Source organism: Stigmatopora nigra, chromosome 3 (genome assembly GCF_051989575.1).
Source record: "Stigmatopora nigra isolate UIUO_SnigA chromosome 3, RoL_Snig_1.1, whole genome shotgun sequence".
Classification (NCBI taxonomy): domain Eukaryota; kingdom Metazoa; phylum Chordata; class Actinopteri; order Syngnathiformes; family Syngnathidae; genus Stigmatopora; species Stigmatopora nigra.
The window spans coordinates 10,878,518-10,902,198 of record NC_135510.1 but is presented as its reverse complement, the minus strand read 5'-3'; the positions used below and the strand labels follow the sequence as shown (position 1 = coordinate 10,902,198).

At 37.3% G+C, this 23,681-nt stretch overlaps 1 protein-coding gene across 1 annotated transcript; it reads right to left on the bottom strand.

The window, feature by feature from the left end:
- Positions 1-134: 134 nt before the first annotated feature.
- chs1 (chitin synthase 1) lies at positions 135-13,625 on the bottom strand. The gene is made up of 34 exons (XM_077713560.1): positions 13,557-13,625; positions 12,501-12,636; positions 12,230-12,415; positions 11,948-12,149; positions 11,720-11,880; positions 11,310-11,385; positions 10,961-11,079; positions 10,642-10,819; positions 10,457-10,553; positions 10,247-10,343; positions 10,007-10,128; positions 9,733-9,828; positions 9,488-9,652; positions 9,044-9,191; positions 8,811-8,873; positions 8,559-8,734; positions 8,326-8,384; positions 7,785-7,985; positions 7,530-7,698; positions 7,294-7,409; positions 7,020-7,199; positions 6,810-6,914; positions 6,596-6,713; positions 5,511-5,592; positions 5,195-5,421; positions 4,793-4,908; positions 4,462-4,543; positions 4,230-4,383; positions 3,923-4,027; positions 3,690-3,800; positions 3,453-3,590; positions 2,560-2,639; positions 2,355-2,418; positions 135-573 (listed from the first exon to the last, which is right to left on the bottom strand). The coding sequence occupies exons 1-34, from the start codon at positions 13,601-13,603 to the stop codon at positions 499-501; spliced, it is 4,251 nt and encodes a 1,416-aa protein (XP_077569686.1). The 5' UTR covers positions 13,604-13,625; the 3' UTR covers positions 135-498.
- Positions 13,626-23,681: the final 10,056 nt, after the last annotated feature.

The window sequence follows — 23,681 nt, the reverse complement described above, 5'->3', positions numbered from 1 at the left end:
TCCAAGTACTGTCTGAGAATCAGATGGTTTATTTTCTAAAAGTGCACTACATAATAGTATGACAAATAAAATCTAACACAACATGAATAAGGAGGGATAAACCCTTATGTCTTTATGGCATTATGATTCCCCCTCCTTCCAAAAACATAGAAAAAATGTTTTATTCAATCAGACATTAAAATGTTCATGATGAGAAATTTCCTTCTAAAAACATACCTTATTTTGAAAAGTCATCAATACTTTCACTCGTGCAAAAGTCGCAACATAAATGCAATTTTAAATGTACCATTCTGATAAATATAACAGAAAACCCCATAGCAAACAGTGACAACCAATATGTCAACTTGCAAAGAAAGGTGAGTCATGATTCTGAGTTGAAATATCACATTAAACTATCTTGGAATGCTTGATAAGATTTTCGACTTTGGCTCCTGACAACACTACAGCTCGCTGTAGGTTGAGCAACAATCAATCACATACTAAGACACTCATTTACAGCTATAAGTCCTCGCTTGTGAAGCCAAGTCCACCTGTGTTGTGGTTCTCGAAAGTCATGCCGTCGTCGTCTTCATCCTGGAGACATGAACAATGAGTAGATGAGAAAATGCATTACTAAAAAATTAAAATGATGTGATTTTTAAGGAATATGTGCAATAAGGCGGTCCGGCGGACGAGGGGTTAACTCATCGGCTTTGCAGTTCTGGGGTTGAGGGTTCAATCCCTGGTCGGTCCTCACTGTGGAGTTTGTGTATTCTCCCTGGGCTTGCATGGGTTTTCTCTGGGTACTCCAGTTTCTTCCCACATCCCAAAACCATGCACGATAGGCTGGGTGAACACTCTAAATTACCCCTAGGGCACTGGTGTCAAATTTGGGTTGGTTTGCGGGCCGCTTTAACGTCAACTTAATTTCACGTGGGCTGGACCATTTTAGATATAATATTTAGATTTTTTTTTATTATAAATGGATCAAAAGCCCCGAATATTCTTATTTTTATAGATCTAAAACAATGTGTATTTGAGCTTTTTTTTTTAAATATATTTTTAGATTTTACAAAATGACTTGAACTAAAAACTGAAAAAAATGATTAAAAAAATTACAATTATTCAATTAAAAGGGGGAAATCAGCAAATTTAATATACATCAATAATCTTCATTTTAATTTAATCCTAAAACAGAAAGCCAGCACACATGATTTACTTTCCCGGGCCACACAATATGATGTGGTGGGCCAGGTTTGGCCTCCGGGCCGCCACTTTGACACCAGGGGGGTGAATGGTTGTGCTGGCCACCCACCCTTGATGCCCACAGTTAACTGAGATAGGCTCCAGAACCCCCTGCAATCTTCTTTAGGATAAGCAATTCAGAAAATGAATGAATACATTAATATTTTTGCAAGGGTGTATTCTTTTTTTTCCTGCACTGATCCAGCCTGCTTGGATTTAAAAAAAAAAAGATTTGTTGAAAGAAATAATTAAATAAAAAAGCAATCACATCATTGCTTTTGCAGGTGTACTTGCCATCCATGATGGCTTTCTAACACAAACAATTCGATAATGTCCGGCCCCTTTTGCATGCAGGTGGAGCACATTTTGCATTGACGAGCCCTGCTGCAGTTTGTTCAAGATTTGTAGTAGTTGGAGAAGTGTGCACAACTATCTGCTTGTTTAGAACTAGAAAGCAATTTAAAAATAACCTTTCAGTTGGCATTTTGAAAAGTTTTTCTTTTTGCACCCACAATTGAAATGAAAAATGGAGCATTTCAACCACAGAAAGGGATTTTTCAACTGGACTAAAACAGCTATTTCCACACACCCACAGTTTGGTGTCCTCAAATTATGGTAAGTGAGTCAAAGTACTCCAATATTTCTTTCTATCGATGATGCATTCATTGTTTGTAATTGTGCTTGACGTTTTTGGCTGAAAATATAAGTTGAAATTGTTTTACTTTCTCAAAGCTTTCACTGTACTACTTTCCTACCATTTTTCTGTAGTTGTTGTGTAACTTTGCACTTTCTAATACTGCAAATTTTAGTCACATGATTCTTTGCATTAGATGTGACTCAATGTGTTTTGGTGTGTTTTTGATCAGCTTAAAACTAAACTAATTGAAATGAATTAACAGAATCAAGCATAGACATGAAAGATAAAATATACATGACAAAAATACACTTGTTTTAGTCCTTGGTCAGATTTAACATTTATGCCATTTTAATATTCAACTGGGATAACCTCCAGCACCCCCATAGCTCTTGTGAGGATAAAGCAGTTTGGAAAATGAATGAATAATATTCTGAATTTGGTAAAAATCTAGTTGAACAACTATATGGATGTTGGGGTTGTAATTGTGCCTTACATCTTTCTGTTTGTAGTCTTTCTCAGTGCTTCGGTATGACACCACGTGGATCAAAGTGTAGACCCTGTAATCAAATGATTCTTAAATTAATCAAGGCTTTCCAACAAAACATAAGTTCCTTTTTTTTGTCCAAAACATTTATATGTAAATGACCTATCGTGACAACAAGTGAGGCTTTGTGGAGGCACTTTGTGTTTTATTGTACCTGTGATACAACATGGCAAGAAATTGGACAATGAGAAGAACTGCAAAAGATAGCAGGAACATCAAACTGAGAGGCTCCACCTGTTAACATAAAAAATAACATCAAATGAAATGACAGCTTTTGCGATCGCCCTAATCGATACATTTTTGGACATTAAAATTAGTACAAATCTTCTATTTGGGCTTCTTAATAGCAAATATTCTCATGTAGAGGATCTTTTTACATTTATTTCCTATTGGTTTAATCAGAAAAGAGGGCACATATTAAATCTATTATGTTTTAACCTTTTCTGTTCCATTTAAAAAGGAAATAGAGTAAATATTATTTTTAAAAATCTGTTTATTTTTGGCAAAAAAGGGGAAAGAGATATTTAGATATACAAACAAATCAAATTTAAAGAACTGGATCAAAAATCCTAAATATTCCGTTTGTTATAGATCTAAAATAGATTAAAAAATGCTTTTTGCCCTAAAAACAACACAAAAAGAAAAAAATACAATTTGGTATTTTAAAAAAAAAGTAGCAATTATTGATTTAAAAAGGGGAAAAACAGGAAATATTCCCTATTTATCAATAATATTCATTGAATTTAATCATAAAACTGAAAATCGTCACTCATTTTGACTTTCTCGGGCCGCACAAAATGATGTGGCGGGCCAACTTCGTCCCCTGAGCCGCTACTTTGACACCTGTGCTCTAGAACTATCCATACAATTCACTCACCTCACACTTCACCAAAATTTTAAGATTAAAAGAAAACAACTGTTTTTTTTAGGTTTTAATCCAGTCAATTTCAAAGTTTCTAGGTGCCTATAACTTACAAATGACCTAGTTTATTCATTACTACCATTGCTTGTACTGAAATAGTGATTATAATAATGTTTTGTGCCAACCTCTAGAAAGTCCTCCGATAATGTTCCGTTTATATAGTATTTGGGGATCTTGATGCTTAAGACGTCGGTTCCAATGGCTTGCAGGAAAAATGTAGCGACCACCCACAACACGTTGATGATAAAATAGAGGAATACTGCCTGTTGGATCAAGGAAAATTGTAAATACCATCATATTTTGCTGATGTTTTGCCTATTTTGGAAGCAGAAAGCAATGGTATTAAATGGACTTGGACTGACCTTGTTGCGCAGTGATTTGAGCTCTCTAGTGACCTCTTCCAGATGCGCTTTGGTGTCTACAATAGGCTTCAAGTAGCGATCGATCAACTTGCCCCAAAAGTCATGCTCGTCCTACACAAGCAGATTTTTTTTGCTGATCCGACTTATCGTCCATTTGATCTTTTTTTTGCTCGAAACTATCCGAGAAGCCTGCAGTGTTTTCTTCAGACTTCAAGGCTGAATCAGGATCTTACCTCTTCTAGTCTCTGCACCTGAGGGGCAGTCAGAGTTTTCTCGATGGCTCTCTCCACTTTCTTTTCTAATTTTTCCATTTGATTGGTCTTTAGGGTATGACGAGCCTGTGCACACACACACACGTACAGAATTGCTACACTATACTATGGCATATTAAGCTTTTAGAAGTCTATACATGGACCCGATCTGTCATGGAAATTGGTCTGTGTGTATATGTTGCTGTGTATGGTTTAAATGCAGTATCCTATTTTAAAAAAATGGTTTTACTGAATTATTTTTTAACATGAATTTTGTTGTTGATAATACCTGATCCGTCAATTCACGTTGTAGATCCTCCAGTTGGCTTTCTGTCAAAACATCTTCAGGCCCAACTCCATATAGTTGGCTAGTTAGAGTGTCTGTTAGCAATAATATCAACTCGTCGCACACGTCATCGTAAATCTTTCTGCGGAGGGAGTACCTGATTTCCATCCCCAAAAAAGCACAAAAACATTAATTCTCAGTCGTAGTAAATGACGATTTGTGCTTTTTTCCATACCGTATTTGTTCTTTCAAGTTCCTCTTTAAGTTGGCAAAAGTCAACTTCTTTAAGAACTCCTCTTTGACTGGACTCATCCATTCTAGGATTCACACAAATGCAGATACCGGTGCTTTATTTTTTTAAAAAGTAGTCTATTCTGAATAAAAATATCTATAATTTAAAAAAAAATGAAGCTATTCCAAGTTCTAATCTTCTCTGTAATGGCTATCATTTATTTTATTGCAAATATTTGATTCCTCTAACTGTTTTCAGAAATAACTATTTGAAAGTTTAGTTTTTTTGGAAAGTTTTGTCAGATTGTATTTATCTACGTAGCGAAGCTACTTACCGCTCAAAGGGAGGTTTGCCTCGTCCTTGTTTTTGTCCGCATTCTCATCATTCTCATCATCGTCATCATCATCATCATCGGACTCGTGGATGCTCCATTTTTCCACGCTATCATCTCTACACACAGATGCAGGGACACACACTTGATTATTTAAACACACAAAAAGTCTATCTCCAGAACACTGTTGCATTTTGGAAACATTGTCACATATTTCTTATCACTGTATGATAAACATTGTTTATCATAAATGATATTAACCTTTACACAATTTTAACTCCTGCCATTGAAAAGGATTACTTCAATCAAATGTATTTTATGGGGCAAATTTATATAAGTTTTGAAGTGATCTCTTTATTTGAGTTTTTTTTTTTTTTGCATTAACTGTAAGGAAAACAAAATTACGTCTTTTTGGACATGCTGTCCAGGGATTTCATCTCCAGATCTTCTTTGATCAGAGGTTTCTTTTGTTCCTCCTCGGTTGTTTTGCCGGCATCAGATGAAGCTTGCGGCACCACATTTGAAGCGGCTTGTTGATTTGTTTCCTGAGCTGTGATTGCAGGTTTAGTCGCTTGTTGTCCAGTCTGACCTGTGATTTGTTGAATCATCAGGTTCTCTGTTTCCTGAGTTATCTGTCGATACCAACCCACAAGATGCTATGAATTTACTTATCAAGAAATAGACATATAGTACACATCTTGTCAGTCTATCTTCATGTCACCTGACACTTCATGTCCCAGCAGCAGAGTCTGCAGTTTTTGTCACAGAGCATGTTTTGATTCTTCTTTATCTCTGTTGCTCCCCTACCACATTAAACAAGAGAAAATTACAAAGCAATATGGTACGATCCATGACTGCCAATAGTGAGTACCATATTTTCACGACTATAAAGCGCACCGGATTATAAGGCACACCTTCAATGAATGACATATTTTAAAACTTTTTCCATACATAAGGCGCACCGTATTATAAGGCGCACTGTCTATTTTGGAGAAAATTTAAGACTTAAGTGCACCTTATAGTCGTGAAAATACGGCAATTGCTATTGACTTCCAGGTATGAAGCACTCACTACTTTACAGTCACCTCTAGAGCCAGCCATTGTTGATGTTATGGATTTTTTTGTATAAAATCTTGCCGTGGGGGAGGAGCTATATGATGGAAGATTTTGTAAACTAAGATGGCATCTGCATATTTAACAGTATTGTTTCAGTTCAGGCGTTTGAGTTTTCTTAATATCCGACAGTGGTGGTTTTTCATTTTTGGTTTTCTGTTTTTTCCATATATAAGGCGCACTGGATTATAAGGCGCACTGTCTATTTCGGAGAAAATTTAAGACTTAAGTGCGCCTTATAGTCGTGAAAATACTGTACTTTATGATGTCAGATTATATTAGTTTTTAATTTAAATTTCTTAACAAAACCTGCAAACAATTTCGGATAAACCACTCCCTTTTTTTCTTCATAGTTTGGATGGTAACTTGTATACAAATGCGACATTATACTATATAACGGAAGTTGTAATTAGCACAAGCATGTGTGACGTGGCTAGTTGTGAAATTAGTTTCCTTGTGCACAATGTCAGTACTTTTGTACTGCTCTTTTGTTGATGAATTTATACTAGTGTGTTTAGCTACTTTGGATAAGACAAATTGTGGAGGACATACATTTACGCGCAAAAATACGACCTATGTATGCAGTCTTTGTCATCATACATTTATGGATAAATTGGATTTGTACTCCCAAATGGCCCGCAATCTGGAAAATACTGTAGAGATTTTACTTATGTCAAAAAATGAGTGCATTACTTATTGGACTCCCTTGTGCCCCAGGTTACTATGTGCATGTTAACCAGAGAGTAGATGGTGAGTAGGAGGTAGCCACTAGGAATACAGATGAAATACATCAGGCCGTAGATGATCATTCCTGCAGTACAAAAAAAAATATCATCACAATACATAGCATGATATCATCTACTAACAGGAATGTGAAAATGCTGCTTATATAGTAATCTTTATGTACCAAACTCCTCTGGGTGGAGGATAGCGGTCACCAAGTACATGACTGTCATAGAAATCAGGAACACACCAGTTGGAGTCAAGAATGTACCCTGAACAACCATATCACCTACGAATAGAATGACAGTTAAACTGCAATTGCATTGTGGCCTCAAAAAAAGGGTCACTGAATTATCATCAACGTAAAATCAGAAAGATATAGATTCTTGCTCACCGATGATCGAAAAAAAGGAAGCTGTCATCAGGAAGGCATACAGAACACTCATAATGCCAGCAATTGTTATTTGGTTGTTTGGTTTGGCAACAAAACAAACGATGATGTAGAAGACTGGGGGAATACTTGCAATGATGATGGAAATGGTACCAGAAAGTTTAAAGACAAACTGGAAAGCACCTGTAAAAACAGACATAAGAGAATACATCATTTAATCCCGTGTATGACAGGAAATAAATATTTACAAAAAGACATCTGGACAATTTAAACCTACCGGCTACCATAAGAGTCACAGATGCTGGTCCAAGAATAGAGGAACCAACAGTGAACATTTGGTAGATTATGTAAATTCCAGATATGGAAGAGTTTCTTTTCACAGTCTCTGCACCACTGCAGTTCAAATCATCAGTAAAAAAAATGTTATTAATCTGACAGCACTGAATGATAGACTTCTCTTAAGTAAAGTAAAGCCGATAACCCAAAGTTCAGATCCCTTAATTTCTTTCTGACCTGTGAAGGAGATCAAGTGTATTGGCCAACGTGGAAGGCCCCCATCGTCTCCTCTGGTTATAAAACTCTTTAAACTCTTGGGGGGAGTTGGTGTAGGCATCGGAGGCAGCATTGTATTCCACACGCCACCCTTGCTGCAGCAGCAAAGTACACAACCAACGATCTTCGCCTGTGAAATTTGAAGACGCACAAATGCTAGAAAGTTGCAAAACAGCAGAAGGTAGAGGAAAGACAGAGTGATGGGAGAATCTTGACCTTGATCGTATTGCACGTATTCCGCAGCTCTTGTAGCTGTCGTGGTGTATCTCTTTAGTACGTTATCATCCATTAAGGCGGATGCCCGGAACAGACTGAAACATCCTGGACTGCACAGCACAGATCCAAAAACGTGTTCTGCTGTCTTTTGTAGCCAGTGACCCACTGCATACTCAAACTTCTGGTACCACACCATAGGACCTGAAGATTACAAAACACAGGATGGAAAAATTGTCATGAGTTTTTATTTTTAAATGAGTTTTTAAGAGTGATGTTTTAGGATTTATCTTTTGAAAGTTTTTTTTAAGCTTTTGACTTTTTAAATACAATTATTTTGCAGTTGTAAACCAGAATGAACACATTTAAAATAAACCTTTAAAGCTCATGTACACAGCAAACTCCTGAAGATGGAATGCTTTTAGTTGGCATTGTAAAATAAGCTTGAGGAAACATGTCAAAAACAGTATAAACAAAGGTAGCTCAAAGTAAATAGGCTCCAACGCCTGCCTCATGTAGCGTAACTATAAACATGTTTGCTTACCCATTCCAGTTGGATGGATTCTTCCACAAGCAGCACCGACATTTTCATACATTCTCAACCTTTCAGGAAAAAAAAGAAAATGTAGTCATATTATACCCTTATATTGACTCTCGATCATTAGTGTTATTGAATAAAATGAAGCGGAGAAGTGTTGAACCGGGTGCTAAATTGAATTGGCTAGTTTTGTGTGAAGACATAAAGCCGCGATAGACTACATTTCGTCCAATACTTACCTGTCAACAAGCAAAATCACAGCTTTAGGTTGGAAGTCGGTGTCTCCGTCCAATGCCAGGATGTAAACATTGTCATCTGAAATGAATCTACGTTTGTTGTCGTTGTCCTGTTGAGGTATGTAGAATGCTTCTCCGTCCATAGAGAATAAAGACTCTCTGCATAGATAATTTTGACTCTGCAAAAACAATGATCTATGTAAACTAGACACAATACAATATGTACAAATTAGGTAATAGTTTTAAAAGTCTTACTTTGATCTGAGGATTTTTGGAAATGTACCCCTTCCAGCCAAGTAGATAATACATATACATAATCTAAAAGACAGTAATTGTAAAGGTCAGTTTCTAAAATTTTAATTGAACATTTTCTGAATTTAATTGCTTCCATTGTTTTAGACTTGTGATTAAAAACCGGGGTGGCAAAAGGGCTCATCCTCTAAAGTAAACTTGATTTAGTGATTCATCCGAATTCACGTGGCGCGTACCTGCGACCATCTTTTCTTGTGCCTGATGAGGGATTTGTCTTTAAGGTGAATGTAGAGCATGTTACCTTCTGGCATAACAAAAACCAGTCGACCACCATATGGAGTTTCCACGATGGATACATCGTCGGGCTCTTTGTTAGTAAAAACCCTGGGTGAGAAATCATTGTTTTGATTAGGTGAAGTAATATATGTTCAAGTGGGATGGACATTTCGTGAGATTTTGTCGTTGAACTATAGGCGATCTTACTAATCAGTTTAGCAGATATCATATTAGGAATTGCTGGGCTGATGTCGATATCAAGTTGATGAAATTAATGCTTTACATTGATTTCACTGATATCATTTTGTTAAAGTTGCAAATAAGTGGAGTTTAAAGCCACAACACCTACATGGATTTATCAATTATTGTACACATCCGTGTGGTTCCATTGAATGAGGACTTACCTGTGCACTTCAATGACAACTTGAGTCAAGTCATTGACATATGAATTAACTAGCCTCTTCTCTGTGCCTTTTTCAGTCATAAACCCGTCGTCTACGTAAATGTGACATTCAAAATCGAAAGCGTCTTTATGTTCCTCTTTTGGATCACCTCGGTAACGATCCAACCTTGAAAAAAACAACAACAACAACATATAGCCATCTGAAAAAATCCTCATTTCACTGCTTTGTGGTCTCGTAATGCAAACCTGAACATGGAGGTCAGAATCTTGAGCATTTCATCATAGGTCTCATGCCACATGGTGGCACAGAGATAGAGCACACAGTTCTGGATGTCATCATTGCTATAGCAAAGGGGAAGAGAGCTGTTAAGTTTAGATTCACTCAACACCAGTGCAAACCCAAACTCAATGACGAACAAAATAAGGAATTACAAAAATATAGTATTCCTACATCAATGCGCGTTGATACTTGCTAATGGATACCCAGAGTGCCTTTGGTCGATCCCCTTTTATCTCTCACCTTTCTTGGTTTCGAGCTCGAGACACCTTCATCTTGGTGTTAAGTAACAAAGAGAGGTCTATAAAAGCGGATTCATAGAGACGCCGAACAAAGAGTTGAGAGGTTCTCTCTATACGCTGGATCTAGTAGGTAGAAAACAAGGGATGCTCTGAGCAATGTCACCATGCGCCATGTTTGTATTTGATTATTTTTCTGAAAACTGACTTACAATAACTGAGAATCTATTACCTAGAGCCTTACCTTTGTCTTCCATACGTAGTAAGTACACGTGACCAATCCTGACCACATACAAAATCCCTCAAGCACCAGCATGGCAAAAGTCCAATCCATGTCCTTGCTGTCAATCAAAAAGCATTTATCTTGGATATGTTATATTGTGCTAAACTGTATTTTGGGTTGACTAATTGTTTGATCTTGAAAAATACAAATAGGCTGTTATTGCTATAAGACCTGTTCAGTGATGTCCGGCAGATGCTCTTTGTGATTTCTAGTAAAACAATCGGTGTTGAGTTCTTTTGGCTCAATGCATTTAAGCCTTTACAAAACCCTACAATGGAAAAACACACATGATACATTGTAATTTAAAAAAAAAAAAAAGGCATTTAAAAAAAACATCACTCTTTCAATTAACTCACCAACAATGTCTTCATGTTGGTCTCCATTCAACTGTTTTGCATGGGTTAGGAAAAGTATCAATCCCAATAGAAGCACTGAAGGCCCTGTACAGCATAAGGGCAAGGCAAAACCCATCCTGATTGCATGAATCTTACATGCCACCACCCCAAACCAGTGGCATGCTGCTGAGCAGAAGGCCTATGGCAAGAGAGACAATGATCTGGTTAGTGTTGGCGTGCTCCATATCAAACAAGCAACGGTATTTATTTGACACTTGAATGGATTTAAATCAATAAATTTTCATTAAAAATAGTTATCCCTTATTAAGCTTCCACCTACCTGTAAGAAAAACAGCCCCAGACCTATTTTTAACAATTCAGAATCTTCACTAATTAAATTGAAGTCATCCCAGATGACAGAGTCTTCAAATACGACGTAATATAACAGGTACAATGCTCCTAGGAATGAAACAATACAGTTAACCATAACATGAAACCATATAATACTGCTCTATCATATAGTGCCATTTCAGAGGAACAATCCTCGTTTACACCAACATCTTTCCTCAAAATGTGGATTTTTGTTGTTGCTGCTAGAATTTTTGGGGACACCAAGTAGCAGCAATAAGTGTTAAAAATTGTCATCAGATTATTTCCGTGTGTGGTCAGAGAGTTGTTAAGATCATTACCGATGACAATTATTCTCAGAACGCTGGTGATGACAAAAACAAAGTCACGGAAACCATCCAATTCTGACAAGGTTTCCTACAGGGAGATCGAACAGAGTAATATCAATATATGTTTGATGTAGCACATAATCCCACCACCCCAAAACATTTAATCATGGGTGAATCCTGCATCTAAAATGTTGACTGTATGGATATGTTGACAAATAACAAAAGAAAAAAAAAACAATTACATTTAGTCAATGTAAAATGCCAGCTTTGAGGGTGCTTGGAATATAAAAGGGTACACAAACAAAAAGCTGATGCATTTCTGTGATAATTCAAATAGAATTTCTGATCAACTGGGAATGGACTAATTAAAATGATTTCCCCTTTTAAATCGATAGTCAAGCATACTAAAGCAAAGACTGTACCTGAAAGCGATTCGTGGCTTGCATTGGATTCTCCCACCAACAAAGAGAGATAAGAAGTGAAGCAAAAATTCCCAATCCTACATACAAATAACACTCTTCAGTTTGTTGATCCACTTCTAACGATACACGTACATAGTAGTCAAGTCCTAGGAGGCTGTACCCTATTGGGATAAACAAATTAGGATTAAATGACATGAATTTCATGAGTAGACAGTACATTGTTATTACCAGCACAAGTTAAAATGAGGGAGCAGATTGGAAATATAATTTTCCAACTTTCTGTCTGTAGTCGAAAGCTGACTTGAAGAAGTGCAGACAAAATGCAGACTCCCCCACTGATAAACAGATTTGTCAGAATGTCAAACTGAGGCATCACTACAAGTACCAAGATTGATGTGCCAAGTGATACTGAGCTCTCAATGACACAAATCTGCAACAGAGAAAAAGACACCAGTGGATTTATCAAACGCATAAACAAAGTTGGGTATTCAACTAAATGCCAATACATACAAATGCCATGGTCCTGAAATTTGGCTGGACGAAACTCTTGAAGGCACACCTCCACAGTGATTTTATGAACACCAGGAAGTTGGGGCAAACGAGACAGAACGTCAACATCAGTGTGTAGAACTGCCTTTCTTTGTTGGGGCGCAGTGATGTTGGACTGGACAACGTTGAGAGCACCAAAAGACACCCCTGATTGGTCACAGCAAGTTATGGTGATTTGTCTATAAAGTGTACTATATGGCTTATTTTTTTTTTCCACACTTTTTTAACCTACCTTGGCTAGAATGGCACTGGTGAGGACAGCAATACCCACAAAAATAGCCACAAGATATTGGGCCAATTCGAAACATCTTCTTTTCTGTTCTTTCTCGGCTCCTATTGGGTTGAGTTGGAATGGATCCCATCTTTCCCTGAGTTACGCACACAGGCCAAATATATCGTGTTGTAATACTGATAACATCATTTTAATTTTAAAATGAGCCTTATAAATTAATGACTATTTATTGAGCTGAAATCCTCAGAGGAACTGTATAAGCACTCATTGAAGTCTGATATGAAAAAAAGTGTTCAAATAAGTGCTTTGAGAGGTTTCGATCATTTTAAGTGGTACACATTACCCAGAGAAAACCCACATGGCACAGGGAGCCCATGCAAACCCAACCTAGGAAGTAGAGGTTTGAACCCTTGAGCTCAGACCAGGGAAGCGGACGATCTGAGCACCACCGACGTGCCATTTTTAGAACTCATAATTAGGAGGAAATGAATGCTTAATCAGTCTTCACAAGTTTAAAGTTGCCACGGGTAAACTACTTTTTCTCGCAACGCCTACTTTTGAATTCTATAAGTACTACATTGATCCACTCCTATCTCTATTGATCTATTTAAAATTTATCATACTTTTTTGCATTGAAAGAAGTGATCAATGTCACGTGTGCTATGAACCTTATCTGAATTATCACGATTAAATATACATGAAGACGGAATTCATCTTAAACAATTTTATGGAATTGAGAACTCTGTTCTTGGACTTAGCCCTATGTTCTTTTTTCCTCTTTCAAACAAATTTTAGTTTATTTCTTTCTGGAAATTAGTTGTAATTCACCGCCAGGTATTATCTCATCTAACAGCACTAAGCATTCTCTCTCTCTTTGTTACTAAAATCAAGGCCTTAGGGGAAACCAGGGCTTCGTTATGGTGAAGAAGAAAGAATCTCATATCTTGGCATATCGGAATTCGCAAAAATCTATGTAGATTGATTGGGTCAGACTGTCACAAATTGTCAGGAAATTTAAACAAAACAAGTAAATCGTAGACTTCATAATATTCTTACTTGTGTCGTTCCTCTCTGTTTTTTGCTCTATTTTTCAATTCTTCCATCTTGCTCAACTAGTCCGGTCGCTGAGGGATACAATAAGAGTTTTAATCCTGTACACGAATAAAGAAAGGTCCCCAATCTGTGGACTCCTTAAGATAAGAAATTTTAATAGTGTGCCAAGATACAAATAGTAGACTTTTAAATACACATTTTACCTCTCTTTGATTGTTCTTTTTGTTGTCTTTCAGCTTTCTGTAGTCAATTCCACAGGGCTAACCACTTTAATCGAGTTCGTAAATGATCAATTGTATCCATAAAAATGAAATTAACTCCCAATCTTCCTCCTTTGAGGACCCTGGCTGTCCTTTACTATCCAAATTGTCCACCCCTTTGTTGTTACTAGTTTAAAAAACAACAACGAAGCTCTAGTGAGCGAGTGTCTGCCTGTACTGAAAATGTCTAATAACCATGTGAAGGATGCTGTAAAAGCTTCACCCAACAATACTCAACTGTGCATGACTAAGAAACAAAACAAACTAAATCTCAGTGTCAATGCAATCTCTCCTGTTTTTATGGAAGAGGCCATAAGAAAGTACAAGGGGCACTTTTATGGACACACACATACACACACACGCATACAAGCACACACCTTGTCTATGACTTTGGAGTTTTTAATCATTTAAGACAACACCCTGCTTCATGCTCTTGACCAGAGATTATTTTGCTCGATGACGGGTAATGACGTGTGTCACAAGGAAATGTAGGCTAATTTTTGATTGGAGATCTTTTACACCTTTAAATGGGCTCTCCAAACATATACAAACATATTTCTAATATAAATTTTGTATCGCATTTGGAACATCTCGTTGAAATGCTCAAATGTGCTTCAAATAATTAGATTATATGTTTAAATCAGGTATCTGATTTCATAAAGGAAATACATGGAATAAAGTTGGTTTTTATCAACAAAATACATTGGCTAGTGGTTTTCAAATTTGTCTCATCTCATTTTCTGAACCGTTTAATCCTTATTAGTGGCGGGGGGTGCTGGACACAAAATATTTACAGCCAGAATATTTTTTTTCAAAGTTACATACTCTTAAAGCTACTGAAATACAGAAAGTTACCCAAAATAACTTGAGCCAAATCCTTCTAGGTGTACTGTAACACTTGTGTAGCCAAAATATATATATGTATATATATTTTTTAAAATAGTTTATGCACTTCCTTTTAACTAACATTCACTCAAAGCATAGTCGGTGCAGTTGACATTTTAAACAGAAGAGATAATTTTAAAAATGTAGGTTCATGATTTATATGCCCCCAAGCCCCTTTTCAAAGTCTCACCGTGTAAAATATATATTTTTCCAAATGTGTCCTACAATAAGCAGATGTCAAAACTTTCACTGATATTGAAAGTGGCTCCCTGATGTCTTCTTATAAAATTAAGCAAAATCTAGTTATGATACATTTCATTTCAAGGTGCCTTTTGATTATGAATGAATATATTCATAAGTATATATATATATATTTTTTAAATGAAATTATTTTGCTGAATTTATTGATGTTGAAAAGTTGTGGTAATCCAGTGGCCTTAATTGCATGTTTTTTGGGAGGGTGGAAGTCGGTATACTGAGTTTGAATTGAATTTTTGGAACTTGGAATGTTTGTGGAAATTAACGTGGATTTTTATTTTTATCCAAGCCAACACCATATGCCTTGCATTATTATGAAAAAAAATGCTTAGGAATACCCTTGGTAAATTTTGGCTCCAGATCCTTTGGAGAAAAACTTGACCTGGCCTTTCACCTTTGTACGTTGTTTTGTATCTCCTTGTGTGTGGGGAGATGTTACCACTGGGTGACAGTAGAGAGCTGTGTCTGATGTCCATAGCAAATCTTAACATTTCTCAGTCCACAGTTTTGGAGTCATATCACAAAGCTAACTCAATTTGTACAATTGAATTTCACTTTAGTGCTGCTTATCAGGAACTGTCAATTTGCCATGGTCCTGCTGAGGTATTTGGTTCAAAGTATGAAGAAATGGACGCTCATGTTAATGCTCCTGTGCACGTCCGTCTTGGTCTATCAGGTGTAGACCCTCATTAGGATGTGCTTCCAGCACATAATCAGCTGGCCATATGGTCTCCCCGCACCTCTAGTTTGAGAGTGGTCCAACAATAATTACATGCGGCAGCTGTAAAGCAAGTTTTTAGTTTTAATGTTGAGTTGGAAGGTCATTTGAAAGTCAATCAGTCATTTATGGGGAGGGAGTTTTGTGATGCAAAAAAAAAAACACACTTTCAGACTTTCTGGATGAACACATTTGGATACTGTTTTTTTTTGGCTTTCATTTGAGTTTGACAGTCCTCTGAGATGTTCACATCTCTGCGGTAATGTCACTGAAGCTTCTCTTATAAGGCAGCTGATGCCTCTCGGATCTACAGAAAGGTCAGCAAAAGCATGGCTTTGTTTGAAGACGACTGATTTGCTTCAAGCCAAGTGCAGCTGGCACGAATAGGTGCTTGCTCAAATTGTTTTTTTTTTTTTTTAAATTCATGTGGATAAACAATAGACAAATCAATCCACTCGAATCAAAACACAACAAATGAATAAGAAACCTAGTTTGAGTCCCATCCCAAGTGCCAGAATCTAATCACTACCAACTATGTACATCCCGTGTTAAGAATAACAACTTTTCAACTGTACAAAGAGACAAAATAAAATACTACTGTTACTACTAATAATTTGACACATTCCCTATTCAAGATTTTTATAAAGGGTATGTAAAAGATATACCAAAATTAAAATTTTCTGAAAGACCTTTGTTAATTGTGAAAATGCCTGAACATAAAAAATCGACAGATTTGTGAATGTGCCATGTGGAACTAAAAATACTGAGAGTGCAAATCTAAATGAAATATCTCATCTCATTTTCTGAACCACTTTATGCTCATTAGAGTCACAGGGGGTGCTGGAGCCCATCCCAGCTGACTCCGGGCCACAGTGAATCGATGGCCAGCCAATCTCAGGGCACACCATGCACACTTACACCCATACCTAGGGTCAATTTAGTGTCCAATGAACCCACCATGCATGTTTTTGGAATGTGGGAGGTATCCGGAGTACCCGGAGAAAACCCACACCGGCCCGGGGCGAACACGCAAACTCCACACAGGTGGACTGACCTGGATATGAACCCAGAACCCCGGAGCTGTGAGGCCGATGCGCTAACCATTCAGTCGCTTTGCTGCCTTCAGCCTTTCTAATATGTATTACTAAAATAAAAAGTATACAAGAGCTCAGGAAATACAATGTCATTTTTCAGGAAAATTCCACTTGATACTGTGCCCAATCCAACTGTGTCTGTAATGGCATCAGCTTGTTGCTTTTGTCCGCTCTCCTGTTGAGTCCTTTCTCTTTGTATTTTTCTGTCTTTGAGCGTGTAGATTATTTGCAACCTTCCTCGATATCTGATGGGGCAAATGAAATCTCTGTGCACCTGCCAAAATAGGAGTTTACACTTTAGTCATGCACATGTTTTTTTTACTGGCGTCATGCCATCCTATCAGTCAGACATAACATTTGCAGATCTAAATCAGTTACCATGTTTGAATCCAGTTAAATCGCAGTATGATAAAAAAAAAAAAAAAACTAATGGCCAAGAACTTGCAAAAAGAATTGAAAAGGACTTTGAAGTCTCTTATCAGGAAACCAGATGCAGATTTATATTTTCTACTCACTATGTGGCTAATCGAATATTTGGGGTCTTCTCAGTTTATTTCACATTACGTGCAGGATTATACACCTATGTAGTTTGATTATTTTAGAGATAATCAGTCTTGGAAAATATCCTTTTTTTTTCTCAATGTGATTTATGTATGTCGCCAAGTATGTACATGTGGCTTAACTATCTACAGATATGTTCTACCCCCTGATCTTCCTACAGTGAATTATTACCTGATTTATGTCCACCCATACTGTTCCAATGCTAACCTTGTGTTAAAATAAAAAAACAATTCGAATGAAATTTGTACAGTTGAACTCAAACAAAATCAGAATAAAATGATTCAAATACAAATCAACGTAAACCTATTTTTAAATGAAATGCCTACATTTTTTTAACTAATACATTTGATTGGTTTTAGTAAAAACAATTGAGGAATTTGGCTGCAATACAAAAACAGAATCATGTTTTCCACATTCCCCAACCCCAACAATTAAGTATTATTAACTACTGGAATCGTTGAAACTTTGTAACTTGATGTACAGCACCACGGTCTCTGTTGTCGTATTTTACGCTTTACAATGTAACACATTTTCAAAGGGAGACAAGTCTGGACGACAGGAAGGCCAATCTACTACTCACACTTTTGCTACGAAGCCACACTGGTGTAACACGTGCAGAATGTGCTTTGGCATTATCTTGCTGAAATAAGCAGGGATGTTCATGAAATTGATATTGCTTGGATGGCAGCATATGATTTTCTTCCAGCAACTCTGGCTGTTACCATCGTGTATTGTGTTGCTAGACTACAGGGTCTGCAAGTATTCCTAAAGCCATTTAATTTTTTTCCTCTCCACCACAGCATCATTCAACTTTAAAAAAAATCGCATTTAATAAGAAAATGGTTGTGTTCACTGTTAACATGCATCATAAGTTATGTACAATATTAAAACATCACATATTTCTTACATACTCTTATGTAATGATCCTTATCTTTTTACTTATCTTTTTCACTGTCTTGATCCTATAGTATTCCTATTATTAAGAAATACTCTAAGTTAGGTGGGTTTTGCGATTTGCATTAATTATTTGAGCACTTCTATCCACCCATAATTCATTTCAGATCTGGCTGTCACTTACTATGGCAGTAGCATTGCAAGTCATCTGTCATAATGTTCCTCATCGAAAAGCTCAATGAAGTGTCATAGAATGATGTATCGAGTAGGGCACTGGTCCACCATGCAGAAGCTGACAGTCCTGCCAGACAGTGTTGTGGATTTAGTCATATCAATGTGTATAAGCTCACTTGTCCAGGTGATGTACTGTATTTTTTGCAAAGCAGCATATGTCATACTTGCCAGCAGGGTTTGAGACTTTTTTTCTTTTTATTATCCAAAAAAGAGCTTTAAAAGAAGTGAAATAGGTGACACTTGGGCAACCTTTTGACTTTTCCTTCCCACACCAACCTTTGTGAAAACGAAGCGTCACAATTGAAGTTCCCAAGGAATGTATCAATGTCAAAAGGATAAAGAATTATGGCCTTCTTGTAGCACTCTGATGGAAACTACTCAATTAAGGCATGCCACTTTTGCTTTAGGCTCACATTTTAATGGTGATTACACATCAGCTATAAAGGATGATTTCAGATTTAATGAAATGTGGGCAATATTTTCTGAATTGATTTCGATGACAACTTAGAGTATGACAAACGTACTGATATTCAATGCTTTATCTTTTCTTAAGCTCCTCTTAAATTTATAAAAATGGATGAAACTATATATTCATTTTAGAAAAAAATCACCAACATATCTACTATTGGCAACTGTGGTGAAGTTTCTTTTCCTGGGACAAAAGGACAATGTGCACAAACGCGAGACAGATTCAAACCCCTGATACTCAGGACAATCCACTAAACCACATGCTCCACTGTCACATGGCATCAGCTGCTGAGAATTTAATGAGGAGGAGATGCTTGTGGCACTGTCACAGAATGAATTTATTTCAGTATGGTTTGGTATTTTTGGGGCTACAATGATACGATATAATGTAATTTCAGTTCACTTCAGTTTCTTCAAGTGTTGTGTTCAGTACCACAAAAACTCAACTTTATGGTTTGAAAATTGACCAAAATAAAATAGGCAATTGGTACGCAAACTGGAAGACAATGTGAATGCTGGCTCTCCTGGCTTGAGTTGGATGATTAGTTTTGGAAGACAGTGTCAAAGGGGCAATGTTCAGTCTGCAGATAGGATCATGTAGGGTTTTGTGTCTGACAGTTTGGACGTTAGATTACTGGGGCTCAGTTACAGTATGCAGCTCTAATCTCCCCTCGCCAGAAAATTAGTAGCGTTTTAAGAACCAAACTGGTCAGTCATATGTCAAGGCTTAGCATAATTTGATATGAAAGCATGACTCACTCAAGATGAAGCAGAATACTCCCATTTTAGTCAAATCGTCCTTTCCTTGGAGAATTTATAGTCAACCTTGAAAGCCCACGTGTATAAATCATACATGGGTGTACTTTATGCCATTTTAGGATGTGATAGAAGGTGCTTTTGCCATAACTTAAGTCATAAATAAAGCAGAAGGCCCCATCTGTGCTTTGAGTTGTATGACATATACTGTATGTCGAGGCAGTTTTTACCTGTATTTCCTTTGCTTTGCGTGAAATACGTACTGCTCCTTATACATTATCACCGACACACACGGACTGTCTTGATGAATATGAAACACGAAAACAGTCCCTTACTCATACCAGGGCTGTGAGCAGATTCGATTTACATTGCCAACAAAATCTGATTGGACAAAAATGATGTTATTAATTCATGGAATATAGTCGCATCATTGCCCGTCTCCTTGTGCCTTGTGATTGGCTAGCCACCAATTCAGGGTGTCCCCCATCTGATTCCCATAGTTAGCTGCAATAGGCTGCAGCACCCCCACAACCCTTGTGAGGACAAGAGGTTCAGAGAATGAATGAATCATCGTGTCCTGGTGTGAGATTGATTAGAACATCGGCCTCACAGTTCTGAGAGTGAGGGTCAAACCGATGTGGTTTACGACCTTCCTGGATGGAGCTTGCATATTCTCCCCGGTCTTGTGTGGGTTTTCTCCGAGTACTTGATGTTTCCTCCCCAACATCTAAAATACATGCATAATTGGCCAATGGAACACTCCAATTTTTCCCTAGGCTAGAGTGTGTGTGTGTGAATGGTCATTAGTCTTAATAGTCTTAGTGCTTATTCTCTTTAATAGGTTATGGATAGATTCAAGTAGTGATTGTAATTAGATTTTTTAATACTATTTTTCAAAATCCGAAACATCTATCAACAAGGGCGATCAATTGGATGAGTGCTTAGCGCGTTGGCCTCACAGTTCTGGGGTCCTGTGTTCAAATCCAGGTAGCGTTTGTATGTTCTGGCATGGGTTTCTTTTGGGTACTCTACTTTTCTCCCACATTCCAAAAACATACATGGTAGGATGATTGGACACTCTATATTACCTCTTGGTATGAGTGTGAGTGTGAATGGTTGTCCGTCTCCTTGTGCTCTGCAATTGGCTGGCCACCAATTCAAGGTCTCCCCCGCCTCGTGCCTGACTCCAGCACCCCCTGAAACCCTTGTGAGGATAAAGTGAATGAATCTATCAGCAAAAGTGCTCGGAACACTTTGTATTTCTTTGTTGCACACATTACTCTAGCTGCCTATTGTGAGTCTATGTTAGTAGCAGTAAGTTAAAATGGAGGTCAAGGTGATTGAGCATCCTGTGACAAGCGAATTAGCGACTAACTTAATTAGCTTGTGTAACAAGGCAGCTAAGGGAAGAAAAGGAATAAAAGACAAACAGTCACCCTCTCCTCACGTGTCCTACGCACCGCTCCCTAATGAAATATGTGTATCCCTTCTCCTTTCCCCCTTATCATAATCAGTCTCTTCTGGGCATAGACTCAGCTTAACCTCTTCAAAGTCAATTTACCTTTCTACTTATTCTTTCCACACGCAGTCTCTCTGTTTTTATTCTCTCGATTCCTGTCCTTCATCCACCCCAATTTGAGTTTTTTTTTCTTTGACAACATCTTTCCTCATGTGCAGCTTACTCTGCTGGAGAGCTGCTCGTCTCCTTGAGGCCTTGGTGACAAAATGCCAGCAAATGATGACGGCGGTACTGATTTTTAATGAACTGTTATACAAGGCAAGCCGGAAACCTCGGCCTAGGATACGTCAGTCCAAATTCGGATGGCAACCTCTACTTGAATGAAATTCTCTTAAACACATCACTTTGTGAAAATAGCCAGTTGGAAGCTTGTGTTCATTTCAGACGACTCTTGAAACAGCAATATTAAGCGGGTGGTCTACAGGGGGGGATTTCGAGAGTTTGACTGAGATCAGATGAATATCTGCCACGTCAAAAATTTGGTCGGGACTAGAAATGATCAAGCGTATTTGAAGCGGAGTAGATTTCCTTAACTCTGAACACTTTCTCCATGCTAAAACCATGTTAGAAAGACTCGTGAAGACCCTTGCAAAAGTGTATCTTGAGCTCCCAGAACATACATTACAATGATATTGTCATTTTTAGCAAGCACATTTTAAATGCATGAAATATTTGAAACATCAATACTAAATAGATCATTACTGCCAGAGATTAATTAGTAGTGACAAAAGGTTTGCAGTTTTTGCATCAGAAAAGTTACTTTTTATAAACAACACAACTTAATCTAAATATTTATAATAACATTGTGCGTTGAGATCAGCAATGTTGAAAATTTAATAGTGAGTTCTACTTGTTTGCTATGATAAAACTATAGACAGGATGAATACTTTTTTTGTTTATCACTCTAGCTAAACACCAATTGACTACAAAAATGGTTGGCAACTGATTTATCCAATATAAAAACATACGCACAATCATAATATTATTGAGGGTAATTGTTTTTGTAGGTTTGATGGATCAAGTGAGACTCAGAGCATGATGTTGTCATTGTGAGAAACTGTGTTGCATATGAATTAATGAATGATTCAGGAATCTGATTTTTGCATTAAATAAGGTTTGGTATTGATTTCATTGTTGTCAAGGTTATGAAGAGGTGATAGCAACGGTTTCAACTTTTCTTCCTGCGGAGGCGCCATTATGATTTTAAGTAAATGTCATCCTGCTGAATAGAAACACTCAATTCCCATTTCCTTCTGTTTAGTTGACGGCCAGCAAAAGTCAACATAATAAATGTCTGCTGAAATGCGTTCAGCTTTTCCAAATGATGAAAGTCAATATCGATATAGAGCTGCCTACTTTTCATCAAACAGTGGCTTTTCACTCATCGACTTGTCATAAATGGGTGTAAATTGCTTTCTGATCAACAGAACCAGATCAGATAAGAACACGATTGCAATGCGCTCCCACAGAGTTTAAGAAGGTTTGTTAGCTGACTTATTTTGCTTGCTTTGATGGTTTATCGACCCACGTAAGATTAGAACTTAAAATTTGATAAGACTATTTTTCCCTCTAATGGTATCCAAGTCTGCTAATTATGGTGCTTGGGGAGGGGGGTGGGGGGTGGGGGGGGGCTAAATTGTTTATTCAATTTTCAAGTGGGAAATTTAATTGACAAAAACAAAAAAAAAAAAAAAAACAAGAATGTTATGTAATCTAATGAGGCTTTGTCAAAGGACTTTGTTAATGTCAAATGAAAACTGCCCAATGAGTTTTGAATTCTGCCTTTTCCGGCATTTGTAGTTTAAACATGGATGCCTTCAGCCACTGTCTCACTTTTTATGAGCGTATAGCTGCAAAGTTCTTGTCACTGTTATAAAATATGCATTGATATCACGTAGTAAATCAATTACTTTCATTAAAACGTCATCATTAGCATAGTCTTTCTAGAGCCCAAAAAGGAGCAATTAATTTAATTATTTTACCACAGTAACCACAGGGTATTTCCACTTTTAAAATGAAAATGCCTTTTTTCCATTTACGATACAAGATCATAGTAAGCCATTAATTGCCTTGCTTGGAAGCTAAGAACATTTCACATTATTGCTCCCTGATGGGAAAAAATGATTGGAACGAGGTCCGTCAGCTTCCCCATGATGGGTTGCTATGCCTGACCAGCTGCAGGGACATAGGAAAGTGAATGGACTTTAGAAGCTTGATGATTTGACGCATGATGTCATGCATGGTTCATATTTTCCAGGGCTTGCTTAAGAAGAAATAATTTCTTGCACTGATTTGACCCTTTCATTTGTACGAGACCGAACCGAACATGTCTGATCACAGTTTATTTAAACATTTGTAAGATTGAAATCTGTTATAAAACCCATTACTAACTTTTGCTGATCCATAGTCCCGCCCCATCGCATTCAAAACTGAAATCTCATCGTAAGCTAGCTCTAGTTTATCACGTGAGTTAATTTATAG

Coding starts and splice junctions, on each gene's coding strand:
- chs1 (XM_077713560.1), bottom strand. CDS start 13,603: ATGGAAGAATTGAAAAATAGAGCAAAAAACAGAGAGGAACGACACAA. Junction 9,829..10,006: donor CGAGCTCGAAACCAAGAAAG/GTGAGAGATAAA, acceptor CCTTTGCTATAG/CAATGATGACATCCAGAACT. Junction 5,422..5,510: donor GCTGGGACATGAAGTGTCAG/GTGACATGAAGA, acceptor TGGTATCGACAG/ATAACTCAGGAAACAGAGAA.